At 38.0% G+C, this 16,552-nt stretch overlaps 2 protein-coding genes across 2 annotated transcripts in view; one reads left to right on the top strand and one right to left on the bottom strand.

The window, feature by feature from the left end:
- Positions 1–3,752: 3,752 nt before the first annotated feature.
- Positions 3,753–6,998, top strand: kcnk12l (potassium channel, subfamily K, member 12 like; the record flags this gene model as incomplete). The annotated part of the gene is made up of 2 exons (XM_079834685.1): positions 3,753–4,098; positions 5,992–6,998. 2 exons carry the CDS (start codon positions 3,753–3,755, stop codon positions 6,996–6,998), a joined length of 1,353 nt encoding a protein of 450 aa, XP_079690811.1.
- A 5,344-nt stretch (positions 6,999–12,342) lies between these two features.
- Positions 12,343–16,552, bottom strand: part of ppm1nb (protein phosphatase, Mg2+/Mn2+ dependent, 1Nb (putative)) — a 7,046-nt gene continuing 2,836 nt past the window's right edge. Inside the window, exons 3-6 of the mRNA XM_079834950.1 lie at positions 15,503–15,620; positions 15,224–15,338; positions 13,503–13,566; positions 12,343–13,379 (exon numbers count right to left, since the gene is read on the bottom strand). Of these exons, the coding sequence (XP_079691076.1) occupies positions 13,353–13,379; positions 13,503–13,566; positions 15,224–15,338; positions 15,503–15,620 (324 nt within the window). The 3' untranslated portion in view covers positions 12,343–13,352. The remainder of the gene's footprint in view (positions 13,380–13,502; positions 13,567–15,223; positions 15,339–15,502; positions 15,621–16,552) is intronic.

Genomic DNA, 16,552 nt, shown 5'->3' with positions numbered 1-16,552 from the left:
ATTTTCAGAGAGATTGTAATGGCGGGTGATTTGTGAGTGTTTAGGTATTTATCATGACAGTCCTTAAGAACAAATGACCATAGTAAGCATACTTTGCACCAAAAGAAAGCACCAAAATGCCATTGCTACTGTTGTTTCCTGTGTTTTTAATGGCGTTTATGTTACCAAAATATTATTGTAGTACATTTACATGGCCTTACATGAATAACAGGGTTAAAATGCAAAGTGGTATGTCAAGGTGATTGACCAATGTGCTACATTAGTATTTTGAAGATTTACAATGAACCTCTCTGTCAGCGACTGTTGATTGCTATAAGATAATTTTCGGCTTACAATGGAAATAAATGTAAATTAAGTCCGCCTTCCAATGTCTATGTTGCCTCTCTGAAGATTATATGATTGAGGGTTTGATGCCTAAAATCTTAGTAGGGTAGGATGGGGGAAGATGCCCCCAATGTGAACGGTGGATTTACTTTTAAATTGTAACATGTTTAGCATGTGCAGGATGATGATCATGTGTTCATGTGTTATTATAGGATTTTTTTGTTTGTTGCTAATTTAGTTGTTATAGCACAAAATGTCAAACTTTAAAAATCGAGTAAGATGGCCCCTACAGGGGTAATAGGGTTAAAATGATTACATTTAAAAATAATAAGTAACAACATGCAGTTCATCTTACCCCAAGGGTCTAATTTTATCTTTTTACTTTAAAAACTATAACTTTTACTACACAAATCTAAAAACATTAATGTGTCCACAAATCCCTCATTAGCAAATAGACATAATACAATGTCATAGTCACTATTTTTCAGAGACACAAAATTAGCTTCACCTCAAAACTGTTTCTAAATCTCACAAATGCTGATGAAATGATGAAAATAAAAAAAGCCTAGCCATTCATCAAAAGTGCTGAGATGAGATTTTGTGTTATCTATGGTCAGGAGAAAAAAAAAATGAAGGTGGGGGTCATCTTACCCCAACCTACCCCAAATGTTTTTGTGTCTCAAAACATAGAGACCTACCGTAGCCTTGACACCAAGCAGAATTCTTCTGCTGCGCAGGATTTCATTGGTCGGACCTGTATACAGAAGGAATACTATTTAGAAATATTTATGTAGTAGGCTTCTAGACTTTATATCCATTTCATGCATGGTGTCCACATTTGGGGACAGTTAATTTAATTCCATTTAGGGTTCATTTATCATGGTAATTTTCTCCAAACCACTTGAGGGCAGTGTCAGTAGATTGACAGCAATATTGTAACAGTGGCTACTGTCTTGTATTGCAAATATCCATTGCTTGATGGCATCATTAATCCAAGATGGCTGACAGCGATAGCCATGTGCCAAATGCCCCAGGCATATCTGTGAAAAAATGTATACAAGGTCAATTGAGCTAAGAAAAATATTAGTATGTACAGTAAAGTATGATGAGTTAGTAATTTATAAACTAAAATTTAGATTAAAATGTAGTTTTTATGCACCAACGTATGTGGACGTCATGCAACAGTGGAGTCAGATTGCATAAAGTCTGATTTCTATAACCTGCTAGTATATCAGTTATATTTTTGCAAATATGTTTTGAATTGTCTTATATTGTAATAAAACAGACATTTAACAAATATATCAACATAAATAACCATTCAAAATTACATATTACGGCATTAAATGGCAACTTTACACATACATACCAAGACAAATTTGCATTTACAGAATAATAGGGAATATCCCAGAGGACAGTGGAAGTGACAGCAGTGATGAGGAGTATGTGCCAGCAAAGCCCAGCCTTGCTACTAGGTTTCCGCATATATGTAACTACCAATATAGTTCCTACAATATGTTTTATCGTTGTTATGTAATATTAATGTTTTTAATAACTGAGCTGATATACATAGCATAACATGACATAATAAAAACACAATGTTCCATATTGTCATCTGTGGATTTTTGTCCCATTTTACGCCTTTGTCGCATGGTGTCCACATACGTGGACAGTTAAATCATTTTTAAATAAAACAGAATTTTGTAAAAATGAAAATGGATTTCAATTTTAGAATCATATTAAAGTAATACAAATAATGTAGATAGGCCTAATGTTTTCCATAATTCATGCATGAAAGGGATATTTTCAAGGAATCAAAGCAAGGCGGTGAGGCTACATCTCTTCAGTCGGTTGTACTGTTATTATAATGCTTTTTTGGATTGTTCTGCTAACGAAAATATATTTCCAAGAAATTTCAGTAAACAAAAAACTCCAGACAACATGAGCTGTGGAATACACCTATAGTGATATAGGATCTTTACACAACAGATAAGTTATCCCTCACAGCCTTGCTTTAGTCAGTTGCTCTAAAAAAGGTCTATTGTCTTTTTTTCTATAGCGTGAAATTGTACAACAGTTCTAGAAAACGCTTATATGCCTATTGCCTAACCTCAGAATACTCTTTTAGTAGACACGTGAATAATAATAAGACTTGATTCGTTCAAGAATCGGTTGAGTCGAGTGAACGATTTAGGGATTCATAAAACACCAAAAGACTGCCTGCCTCGTAAAGATGTAACATGAAGAAAATACCACCGAAGGAACCACAGAAATAATCTTTTTAGGTTTTAAAGGATTCTCAGATTTAATAATAATCCCCAGAATTGATAGGAGCTCGCTCTCTCTCTCTCTCTCTCTCTCTCTCTCTCTCTCTCTCTCTCTCTCTCTCTCTCTCTCTCTCTCTCTCTCTCCCCTCCTTTTTTGTCACTACTCCTCAGCTGCATCATTCAATCACGAACTGCCAAGGATTCACACATGCAACAAATAAACGGCACCTTTTAAGTATAACTTAACGTTTCCACCACTTTCGATTCTTCCATCACCAGTGATATTTGAGGACTGTGGTGACACCAACGGTGCTTTTCATTCAAATATAAAATCAGGTAAGTAACCTTTAATTTCACCACTTTAAAAGTGTCTTTGCTACAACAAAGTTATTCATGATAACTTAAATTAAGAAAATGGGACTGACATTTGCAGTCATGTAGTTGCTAATAATCAGTGATCCAATTCATTTGAATAATTTTAGTTTTAATAATGGCCTTTAAACACAACATATATAGCCCTATTAAAACATGTAGGCCTATAGGCTAATATGTGTGTGTAATAAAACAATGTATTTCTGTAGTGTGGGCTTGATACACTTTTTTGGTGAATTTATAAATAGCCTGCAGTTTAAACTTGCAGTTTTCCTGCTAATAGCCTAACTTTCACTGAAGTAGCAATATATGTTTGTTTCAGCTGGCAAGGATGATTTCACATCAAGACCACAACATTATTACTGACTGTTGCGGCACCAGCTATAATTGGATAGCGAGATGGGGAAAGATAACAATCTTGCGCTTGCCTGCCTACTGTTACCTGCTAACCCAAAAGGTGTATCTTGATGTCTTATTTCCTGAACCATGTGTCATTTTACCTGATAACCCTGCTTTTTACGATGGTCTCTGTCTCAGTGCCACTGGAGAAAGTGATGCGGTTATGAATCCAGCAGAATGTTAATGGACATGAAGAACTTTGTCCAGTACACGCTTGTCCTTCATTTTTGAACTGTATCAGCAAACAAGAGCAACATATGGTTTTCATGTGACTCTACGCCTCTTCTAAAGACCATTGTGGAGACGTTTGTGTGCGTTTTGAAAGCGAGTGTGTGATTTCTTGTGGCTGTGCATGTTTGCCTGTTCTTGTCACTTCTTGCTGATGATTAAGTCATGCCACGTGGAAGAGATGTCAGCAACAGCTGTTGCCTCCCACTCCACCTGAATGAAGACAATGCCCGTTTTGGCTTGTTGGCAGCCCTCATCGTCCTCTACCTACTTTGTGGGGCGGTGGTGTTCTCCGCTCTGGAGCATCCCTCTGAGCTGCAGGCTCACAAGCGCTGGGATGAACAGTTGGCCAACTTCACCGAGCAAAACAGCATAAACCTGAAATCACTGCAGGTCCTGCTAAGGCAGTATGAGGAGGCCTTTGTGGCTGGGATCCGTGTAGACAAACTTAGGCCCCGCTGGGATTTCTCAGGGGCTTTCTACTTTGTGGGCACAGTAATCTCCACAATTGGTGAGTTCATATACGTCACCAAATCAATTTCCCAAAAAGAGAATTTGCAGAAATCCTAATGTACAATTTCCACATTTGGCAGATGCTTTTATCTAAAGCACACTACGTTAACATTATTATTTACTGTTTTATTAATTCATGCATTCCCTGGTAATCAAACCCATAACAATGGCATTGTTAGCACCATGCTCTACTATTTTAATGAACTAAAACCATAAAAAAATTTCATTACTTGAAATAAAATAAACAAACTGAAACAAAGGGAAATATTTAAAACCTAAACTTATTGCATTTCAACTCATTATCAAGGCAACATTTTAATTATTGTTGAAAGTTGAAGTACTAAAATGTAAATAAACTAAAACGTAAAGGGTTAGTTCACCCAAAAATGAAAATTATGTCATTAATTGCTCACCCTCATGTCTTTGATAACCCGTAAGACCTTCGTTCATCTTCAGAACACAAATTAAGATATTTGTTATGAAAACCGAGAGTTCTCTGACCCCTCCATAGACAGCAATGTAATTATCACTTTCAAGGCCCAGAAAGGTAAAGAGTACTAGTCTACTTTTTATAGCTCTCCAGCACAGTTTACGTTGTGAATAAAGTGCTGCGCTTCCGAGTTCTACGGCAGAAAGGCAGCTCATCATTGGCCGATGTGTCGCAGGAGCTAGCCAATGGTGAGCAGCCGTTCTGCCGTAGAACTCGGAAGCACTGCACTTTATTTACAACGTAAACTGTGTTGGAGTCTGACACAGACGTGAAGAAATTGTTGAATAAAATCATTATTTTTGTTTGTATTTTGCGCACAAAAAGTGTTCTCGTCGCTTCATAACATTAAGGTTGAACCATTGGAGTCACATGGACTATTTTAACGATGTCTTTACTACCTTTCTGGGCCTTGAAAGTGGTCGTTGTGTTGCTGTCTATGGAGGGGTCAGAAAGCTCTCGGATTTCATCAAAAATATCTTAATTTGTGTTAAGAAGATGAACGAAGGTTTTACGGGTTTGGAACAACATGAGGGTGTGATTAATGACAGAAATTTCATTTTTGGGTGAACTAACCCTTTAATATAAATGATATACTGTGTAGACATATTTAAGGAAACAAAAACTTGACAAGAATGACAAAAACAGACAAAATTACTAACTTAAATATTAAAAATATTAAATATAAATAATTCAAAATATTAACAAAAATTCGAATAATGAATGAAGTAACACTGGCTACTAGAATACAACAATGTATATTATAAATAGTTCCACTGGCCAAATCAACTTTCTTCACTTTTTTGGTTTCAGGTTTTCAATATATTTATTTTTACCATGCACATCATTGAAGGAATAATAAAAAAGGCAAATTCCTCGTAGCTCTGAATCCATGTCATTTTCTTTTTTCTGTGGTCCAGAACAGAACTTTCTACAAAACATCCAAGCTGCCTCCTGGTTTGAAGTGATTCATGTCACATGTTATTGGCTGTTGCTGTTCTCATGACCACTTGCAAAGTAATGAAATTGTCCACAAGCATAAATTAGACTTGACATATAGTGCCATATGGTGTTTTTTGGGGTCAGCCTCAATCTACTTTCATTGTATGAAAAAACTAACCTTTTTTTTTTTTTAAACCATAGCATATTGGAGTGACACTAGTGTGTGTGTGTGTGTGTGTGTGTGTGTGTGTGTGTGTGTGTGTGTGTGTGTGTGTGTGTGTGTGTGTGTTGTGTGTGTTGTGTGTGTTGTGTGTGTTGTGTGTGTTGTGTGTGTTGTGTGTGTTGTGTGTGTTGTGTGTGTTGTGTGTGGTGTGTGTGGGTGTGTGTGTTATTTTTTTAAAACATGAATACTAATAAATGTATTGAAAATACATCACCAAAATACTTCCCATTTCCCTCCAGGCTTTGGCATGACCACTCCCGTCACGGTTGCAGGTAAGATCTTTTTGATATTCTACGGACTCCTTGGCTGTGCAGCAACAATCCTCTTCTTCAACCTCTTCCTGGAGCGCATCATCACGATGTTGGCCTACATCATGCGCTGGTGTCACGAGCGGCAACTGCGCCGCTCTGGCGTGGGAGGAGAGGAGGCCAGGAGCGAGGACGACAGTCTGGAGGGCTGGAAACCATCGGTCTACTATGTAATGCTCATTCTGGGCATCGCAGCCCTGCTGGTTGCATGCTGCGCGTCGGCGTTGTACTCTGCCATGGAGGACTGGGACTACTTTGAGTCCTTCTACTTCTGCTTTGTGGCCTTCAGCACCATTGGTTTCGGGGATGTAGTGAGCAGCCAACGGGAAAGTTATACAGCTCAGGAGGCCTACCGTCTGGGCAACTGCCTCTTCATCCTCATGGGTGTGTGTTGCATTTATTCCCTGTTTAATGTCATTTCCATCATCATCAAGCAGACGCTCAACTGGATCCTCGGCAAACTGGACAACAACAAGGCTCAGTGTCCTTGCCGTGGCCGTCCGTATAGGCGGCGAGGTCGGGCCTGCTGTTGCTGCTGCTTCCCACGCATTCCCAACCAGCGGCACAACCACCAGCCTCCGGGAAATTCTCGGCAGAGGGCTCAAAAACGCAATGCCGTGCACCCTGCCCCAGCCAACGAAACGGCGGGAAAGCGCTTCACTAATGCATCAGTGGAAACAGTTTGTGATAGTGAGACTGAGGCTGGCTTAGGACCAGATGGAGGTTATCTGACAGGGCGCAGACTGTCTGGAGAAATGATCTCAGTCAATGACTTTATGACCAACAAGGTTTCTTTGGCTATTCTACAGAAGCAACTCTCAGAGACGGCTCACGGTAATCCAAGACAGAGCCATGTTCGCCAGAACGGCTTCTCCGGTGGAGTGGGCGCCTTTGCTATCATGAATAACCGCCTTCAGGAGACGAGTGTCGACAGGTAGCTCGGTTATACAAAGATGACGTAGGATATTGCACAGTAATTGCATATAAAGATATACAGGATTTAATCATGACTTTTAGTTCAGGGTTGTGCTCCATTCAGAACTAAATGGATAATGGCTTTAAAATTCAAAATTGTACTTCAAATAATTTGAATTTAAGTGTAATTAAAATTATTTGAAATTCATGGTAATGTATAATGCTAATTTATATTTATATGACTAAATCAAAGTTTAGGTTTCTTAAAGGGATAGTTCACCCAAAAATTAAAATTAGCCCATGATTTACTCACCCTCAAGTCATCCGAGGTGTATATGACATTCTTCTTTCAGACGAATAAAATTTGAGTTATATTAAAAATGTTCTGGCTAATCCAAGCATTATAATAGCAGTAATAGTTGCTCTGTTTTTGAAGTCCATATAAAAATGCATCTTTCCATCAAATAACGTGCTCCACGCGGCTCCGGGGTGTTAATAAAGGCCTTCTGAAGCAAATTGATGTGTTTGTGTAGGAAAAATATCCATATTTAAAAATGTATTTCATTTTTTTCTATGGCTCTGCATCAGCCGTCCCCGCGCCATAACTTCCGGGGAATAAGGTCAAAATACATGCAAAATACCGGCGCGATCATAGATATATACATAGATTTCTCATTAGTGCCTGCGTGGATCGGTCGAATGAGGCATCTACGTATATATATTTGATCGCGCCAGTATTTTGACCTTATTCCCCGGAAGTTATGGCGCTTGGAATACTAGATGACGTTCTTCTGATAAGAGGTAAAAAAATAACATGAATACTGTTCGGTTTCTCGCAGAAACCGATCGTTTCGTGTCTTAATACATCAATCTGTCGCCACGAGCCGCATGGTCTAATAAGGATTCGTATGTCTATGTGTTTTTACTCTCTTAGCTCTCTACTCTAAAATATCCCCATTCACATGCATTATGCGACTATCACACTGCAACGGTTGGAATTAAAAATCTTAATTTGTGTTCTACTGAAGAAACAAAGACACATACATCTTGGATGCCCTGGGGGTAAGCAGATAAACATTAAAAAAAAATTTTTTGGGTGAACTATCCCTTTAAGTTCCCCGATGTTAAATCATTTATTGCATGCAATGAAAGGTGTAAAATGTACATTTAGCCTACTATTGTAATATACAGTACAGAGCAAATTAGGCTACATCAAATTAAAATAGCCAATTACCTCTGTAGATCACAAGGAAGGTAAATTTAAGCATTTATGAATGACTTTGTTCTTTCCTTTTAAAAAACATTATAAACAAATGTGATTTTAATGGCTAACATAGCTTCTCAGAGTCACTTTGATGCTGAAGTGATTGGCCGGTGTGGTGAGCAATCACACTGTGCTTCTGGAGAGATACTTTAACGGCTCTTCACGAAAACAGACTGATTTTCAAGAGCCAGGCAGATGAAGCCACGGCACTTACAGAGAGACAGTCCCCGAGGGAAGAAATAGCCTACAAGTGTCAAATCAAAGGGAGATGGTCAGTATTAGTTGTGCATTGTTTGATCGTTTCTATCACGCAGCCGTGAATGTTCTAAGAAACACATGGTCTAATAATGAATAGCCTACAATTATGTGCAAATTGACGTGGCAAAATGGATCTAATGCGAAAGTATCATCATTCTTTTAAAAGAATGCTATGTCATTTCAATAATTGAATATTATTTTGAAGGTATTCTGTATAGATTCTGTAGATATTGAAAACACAAATTTGACTGTTTTGTTGAATATTTATTTTGGTATCAACATTTGTTTCAAACGAAATAACTGGCCTACTCACGCTTTTTACATTTGTGTTACAGCAGCCTTGTCATTTATAGAGGTTTATTATTATTCAAATCTGTTTCTGAGTGACAGACAGTAACGCTGTGTTGGCAGACGGCTTTTTTGGTTAAGTGTGTTAAATGAGGAGCGAGTCTCTACTGCCCCCCTGAGGATGACACTGGTATACTCTTAGAAAAAATGGTTCAATGGGGTTTTACATAGAACTCTATGATTTTTAAACTAAATTTAAAAAGAATACAACTATATAATATGGAGAAATATCTTAACCCGTTAAACAAGTATTATGCAATCTTTTTTTTTCTAGTAATAAAATATGTTTACAAGCTGTTTAATTCATAAAATGTTATTAAAATAAATTAACTTTTCCCGCCATTGAGCATTTCTGTCATTTGTGAGAAAAAGCTTCCTTGAGTGGTGCAGGTATGACGTCACCTTGTAGGCCAACGTGCAGTTAGCTTCACACTGGTTCCCTCGATTAAAAACCCAATAGGATTTCTCTATTTTGGATTATCACAAAAAAAAACAAGCTCTGTGATCAACAAAAGATTATACACCCTAAAAAAAAAAAGGTTCTATATTGCACCAAAAATGGTTCTTGGCTCGTAATCATAGGGGAACCTTTTTTTAGTGCTATATAGCACCAATTTTGGTGCTTCAGTGGTTCTTCAGCGGTTCTTCAGAGGTTCTTCAGCGGTTCTTCAGAGGTTCTTCACTGGTTCTTTGACTTAGGTGCTATATAGCACCTCTGAAGAACCGCTGAAGAACCACTGAAGCACCAAAATTGGTGCTATATAGCACTAAAAAAGGTTCCCTATGATTACGAGCCTTTTTTTTAGAGTGTACTTACACATTTGTCCATCAAGATTATATCACAGATGAACATAACTTTTATGAATTTTGAAGCTTAAACCACAGTCCCACAAATAAGTCATCATAAGCTTCCAACAACTCTTTCAGTTTTTATCTAAAAACATTTTCCCAGAACTTTTGAGTTACACTAGTTTATAAGAGCACAATTATGAGCATAATGAGGCTGTGAAAGCAGACTGAGCTTACCTTTTTTGCGTGATGACATTTAATCTCCTCAACAGCCTCTGTAGTCATTTAGCCACTTAACAACCGCCTTTTTCAAGACACGTAACAGCAAAAAAAAAAAAAACATTTACTGTCGTAGAGTAAAACGTGAAAATGGCTTGAGCTTGTGTTCACCACAAACCTTATTTCTGCCATTTAACCAAAATCCCATTAAAAAAAAAACATTGATTTCGGGACGATGGAACCGGAAGTACTAAAAACACCAGGCTTGTTCGAGATGCATCGGCGCTGCGCAGACCGATGAGCGCATGATACAAGCGGTTCTTACTTCTAGACCAACAAAGTTTTGGTGCATGCTACTTAAGAACCACTTTTCCTGGTTCGGAGCTTGTGTGGAAAGACAAAGAACCGATTTGAAACTAGGCTCTGGTTCCGAACCAGCACCAGCACTGCCTTGGTGGTATAGTGGTATAAATGATGTCACACCTGCACCACGTTTTCATTGTTATATGGTAGGGGGCGCTATTACACATGTTCTGATCATAGACCGTAAAAAAAAATGGACGACGCGACTTCATTGACTTCCGCTGACCATAGTTGAAGCTTTCATAGGCCCGCTCACGGCGCTGACATCTTGGGATCGAGTATGCGCAGTAGCGATCTCGGGACCGGAGTTGCGCAGTAGAGAACAGGAAGTAGAGGCGCGATTTTCAAAAGCCCGCCCACACTCTCGCAGATGCAGAATAATTAATTGTGTTGGTGTGAAATAAACAGTTATGGAAATGTAGAAATTAAAGCTAAAGCTCCAATCTCCTCCCGAAAATCCAGAAAAAAGTCTGTTAGTGCCTCATTGACAACTTCACTCAGAGAAGCCGTCAATCTCAGCTGTCAATCATGACGTCACACCCCCCGTTTTTATAGCATCAAATAACTAACTAAAACTAAACTTGTTTAAAAAACGAACACTTGAAATGAAATTATCGTAATAAAAACTACCTAAAATGACAGAAACCATCTTTAGGAAACAATTATTTGAAGTGTAATTGAATTGTTTAGTGTGTCTCGCGTCCATTCAAATACATGGAGGGGTGGGGTTTAGGAGCTATACTGGGACCGGCCACCAGGGGGCGATCGAGGCGCGGAAGCTTCAATTTCTGACAGGAGCACTGCAGGCTTGGTTCTGATTCTGAAAGAGTACTGAATCTGCTGATCAAAACAGGTGAGGGAAGAAGCAGAAACTAAGCGTTATCATAGTGTATGTAAGCAGATGCATTAAATAACATGGTCATCAAAACTGCCCAATGTTACCGAATGAAATGTCAACCCAGGACTGTGAAAGCTTTGGACTGATGGATTCGATCATCGTTCAGAATCTGATATGGATGTAGTCATTGACAAAAACACGATTTTCTCTGCCTTTTTCTTCAAAATGTAACTTTTTTATGAAACTTACCCACATTCAAGTGTTGATAAAAACAAATAAGGCATAAAGCTTTATTTTATTGTTTGTTTAAAAGAAGAGGGTCTGTTCTTTCTTTTGATATATTGCAAAAATGCTGGTGATGGCAGGGAAAGAGTTAAAGGTGCACTATGTAACTTTTCCATCTGCTAGAGGTCGCCTATTCAAAACGAAGGCGTAGTTTGATGACGCCACGTTTGAGCGCAGAAGGTCTTCTCCTCACAGCCGGTGGAAAAGAATCGGGATAGGACTCGGGCAGAAATCATGTTCATGGAGGCGATTATTAACGTTACTGTATATGAAGCAGAGCAGGCCAGAGTGTTGTGGAGCTGAGCAAGGCCGCTGGAGCGATTGTTAATAAGATGAACGCAACACACACCTCGCGAGCAGCGGGACTTTTATTATGTCACAGTCGCCGGCGCCACTTCCGCTTTTCTGGTCATGAGTTTGAGGTAACGCTGCTCTGGTTATCATATTAGATACATCTGAGTGTGTTGAATATGATGCTCTGTGCGTTCGCTCGGCTGCTGCTATGACACTTGTTGCACACCACAGTAAGAGTAAAGCGTTTCTGCAAAATAAAACCGCAAACCGAGGGTAACGCAGATATGACCCAATTGACAGGCGACTCCCTCACACGTCCCGGTTCCTTGGTTAAAATAGCAATTTCCCACGATTTACAAATAGTTGGAAACATTTGGGATATTGTAAGTACTCAATTGAACAAAATATATAACACTGGCCTATAACACTGGTTTTTGGATATTTTACTGCAAAAATGTTACATAGTGCACCATTAAAACTAAATCCATAAAATGATCCCATGATGGAAACCCCTGAAAGGTTCTATATATGAAGTGAGACAGAACCCTTTAAGTTTCTATATAGAACCTTTTCTTCTAAAAATGCTTACTGATGTTGTTACTCCTGTGCTGAAATCTGAGTTCAGCCACACACACTGTCAAAATGTATGACTATAATTACCATAAAGCCATCTGGTTATGAAGCAGCAGAGACATTAATAAACAGAAATATCACGAATGACTTGATCTGTTTATTATTAACTTTTATGTTAGCACAAATATTGCACAAAATCTGTAAAATGTGCACAAAGATTACACAACATGATACAGCACTGCATCGGTTCATTTGCTAGTCATTAGGAAATATCTCAGTAATATTAACACGTCTATATATTGGCATAATTTCAAAGAGGTCAGTAAGGCAACACAGTACAGATCATGCAAATAGAGTAGAGAGTTTTACAGGAAACAACTATTCAAAAACAGAAAAAATTGCACGCTGTGACCATATTACGGGCCTATATAATCCAAAATTTAAAAGTGCTTGTTTAAATTCTATTTAATAGAATTTGTTTCTTAGAGATGTCATTTCAAGTTTTGAATTCTTAAAGGAATAGTTTACACAAAATTGAAAAGCCTGTCATTATTTATGCAAGATCATGTTTCTCCTAACCTGAATGCTGCCCCCCCCCCCCCTCCTTTTATTAAAAATAAATCTTTGTTACCACATGCTGCCGAGCTTCTAAAAGGAGTAAGCACTAAAGCCAAGTAAATCCTTTTTGGGTCAATTATTCCTTTAATACATCACTGATAGACTTGTTGCTAATGTAATGTTCCTCAGAGTCCAGAGAATAATCTAATGGTATCGGTTTAAAAAATTACCTGTTATAATGCAAAGACTGAAGAGAATCTTTAAAATTTGTCATCACTGCTTAAACACGTTACCTGAGTTTTGTCGATTGTAAGACTCATTGAATACATTTGGTAAGGAAAATACTGAACGTATCACAATCTAAAGAGTCAAAGTTATATACAGTCATTATTGTCCTGCATTGTGGCACAGCATTGCTTTTTGTACGTTTCATCATTCAGGAAACGGACAAAAAGGAGGAAGTAAAATTGTTGTTGCTGTCCAAAAAGAAGATCCTTTCCATTTGTATGGGTTTAAAGACAGAAAACTGATCACCTTAACATCTTCCTCAATCTAGCACATCCATTAAGCATTTATAAAAGACAGACTCTAATTGGCATCTGTGGGACGGAGTTCCTGAAGAGATACAAAAGGCTTAGATATTAACTGTAGCATACAGGAATGATAAATACATTAGTGATTTTAACATGTGTAATATGAAATATTAGTATAACATAAAATATCCCAGCAGAAGCTTACCTGGGCTAATCTTGATCGCCGTGCCTCTTTCTGCTGATAGTAGGCAGAAATGATACAGTTCCGCCTGCAATTGTCCAAAAAATATGTTATTTCAAAGTTCAATCCTCTGTTGTTTTGTCAGCCAGCACACCTACATATCATTTGAGCTCTGGAGTTGATTGGTGCTTTGGTGCCTGTACTGAGTGGACACTTGAATCTGAGAACAGCTGCTGTGTACACGGGGTACCTGGACATTGCTCTGCATGCAGCACAATGGTGGATATGTCATCATTGTATAGCTTTTAATCTCATAATCTGATGATTTTCGATTTTCAAATGTGTTACTATACTGTACCATGTGAGTCACTATACATGAAATAGCACCATATGATGAAGTGCAATAACCCCTCCCCATAAGCATTTTGAAAGAATAGATTAACTCTATTAATAAAAAATACAATCAAAAAATCTATTTTATTAGTCTTTTGATGATTGTGTATGTGATGATTGTGGCCCTGACTGAAACCCCACGGTACGCTACTGCCTATATAAGGTCCATTCAGTATTATCAGCATCTTTATCGTGTTGCTCAGAAGCTAATAACCCTCCTCCATCCCCAGCTCCTCCTGTCGTCCAGTCAGGACTGGCCTTCTGATGTTCCTCTTTGAATCAGACACATTTTTCTTGAATCATGTACATTAAATCATTGAACATTAATAATATCTGCTATACTTTTTGATGTTGGTTCTGTTCTGTTTACCCTAAGGGGGGTTATTGCTGCTCTCCCTGCTCTTTTCCATGCTAGGCTGCATGCTTTCTTGCTCAGAACAGAACCATACCGCCAATCCAAACTGTATGCTAATTGTCAATCATCTTTGACTAAAATATTAAAAATATTTCTCTCATTTCACTTAATTGATCACTTTTATATTATTATTATTAGTATTATTAATATTATTATTATGAATATATGATTAAATTATTATATTAAATATAGCTACTCTCACAGGTCACTTTATTAAATACACCTGTTCAGCAGCTCATTAACGCAAAATCTAATCAGCCAATCACATGGTGGCAACTCAATGCATTTAGGCATGTAGATGCGATCACGACGATCTGCTGAAGTTCACACTGAGCATAAGAATGGGGAAGAAAGGTGATATAAGTGACTTTGAACATGGCTGACAGACTGATCTCAGTATTTCAGAAACTGCTGGGATTTTCATGTACAACCATTTCTAGGGTTTACCGAAAATGGTTTGAAAAAGACAAAATATTCAGTGAGCGACAGTTCTGTGAGCGAAAACGGGAGATTTACATCATGGATGTGAAACTGACAAATCTGCAGCAACTACGTGATGCTATCATGTCAATATGGACCAAAAATCTCTGAAGAATGTTTCCAGCACCTTGATGAAAGAATTAAAGCAGTTCTGAAGGCAAAGGGGTACCCAATAAAGTGACCGGTGAGGGTAATAAATAAATAACTATTACTATAATAATAGTTTTTTAACAACAGCAATAAAAAAAGGTAAAAACGGATGAAAAAGAATGCTAATCGAAAGCTTTCTAAAGGGTAGATCTTGTATAGAAACCATGCTGGAACTGTGATTTATCTGGTTTCAAAATGTGTTTGTTTTTTTTGCCTAAAGATGTGCATGTTACAGTCTGTGAAATAGGTTTCCACACTTCTCTCACATCATTGCTGTCTGCAGTTATGATATAAAACATACACTCACTTGCTCTGAAGGCCGCCCCCTGGTGGAAGTCCAGGTATCACTGTTGAAGCCAGCACTGTCAGGACTGACAGCAGATCAGGCTCATCACCTCTTGCGCTCAGTTCTTCAAATATCTCTGCCAAAGAAACATGACAATGATTCAATTCCTCAAGCAGACCTCTAGAGGACCACTTATTCTAACCATTACATGCATCCATGATTTGAAAGGATTTTCATCTGTGACACAAATCATATAAATCTTAAAAGCACATTCAAAAGAAGTCAGATCAGATGATTTACCAACTACTTTGGACTCTAGAAAGTCCTCCAGCTCAGCCTCCTGGTGCAGTGCCTCTGGTGACAGCTGGGGGGCGCCAGGGAAACAGACTAGGATGATGCTGATATTATCAAGACTCCCCTGTTAGCAAATACATGGAGACATAAAGAAAAACAAAAAAGGAAACATAAGATGTCAGTCAAGTCAAGTCAACTTTATTTATATAGCGCTTTTAACAATGTAGATTGTTTCAAAGCAGCTTTACAGTGTTAAACAGGAAAATAATGCAGCATAATTTTATTCAGCTGTATAGCCATTCTGGAAAAATTTCAAGTATCATACAGTGACAATGTGGGCTTTAGATCAATAATTTGATCAGTAATTTAGTTTAAATGGTTAATTTAGTTTATTATTTAGATGTATTTCGATGTTTAGTTGAAAAATTTAGTGAAAAATTTAAGATGTGCAATTAATGTGTCCGCTATGTGATTTGATTGCTCAACTGAGCAGCATTGTTTTCCTCTGATGTTTCATTTGATAAGTAACATCAGACGCTGTCTGCCAGTCTTGAGGTTTTTTTGTTTTAAGGACAACTACCTCACGTTGATGATTAAGTAGATTGGAATTGGTGACGCTAACGCAGACCTTATCCTTAATTTCTTAGGGATGTTGTCGGTTGTCTATCCCTACATGGCGCAATGCTTGGCAGAATGCTTTAATCTCCTAACGCCAAGGCTAAAAGTAGTTTATCCCATTGCAGCTTAACAGCTGAATACAGCTGCCTCACTTTGGTCGATGAAAGTGCAGTCCTGACAAAGCCAAGATCTGGCTTACTGTGGAGAGAAAGATGCTGACTTTTTCAGGTCGGCACACATCCTTTTCTGCAGCCTAAAGGCCATTCTGTGTTTCTCGAGTCTTATGTAATATAAAAACCTGGCTGAAGTCCGCTTGGGATGCCATAGCCAATAGAATACCAGACTTCATATTATAAAATATATTTCATGTTTCCAATCCTAAAATACATTTTGACTAAAACTGATTTTGGAAAAAATAATATAAAAATATAAAAAAAA

Source organism: Gobio gobio (assembly GCF_949357685.1).
Source record: "Gobio gobio genome assembly, chromosome: 14".
Classification (NCBI taxonomy): Eukaryota; Metazoa; Chordata; class Actinopteri; order Cypriniformes; family Gobionidae; genus Gobio; species Gobio gobio.
Note: the sequence above shows the minus strand (reverse complement) of the source record. Positions and strands in the feature narration are given on the sequence as shown.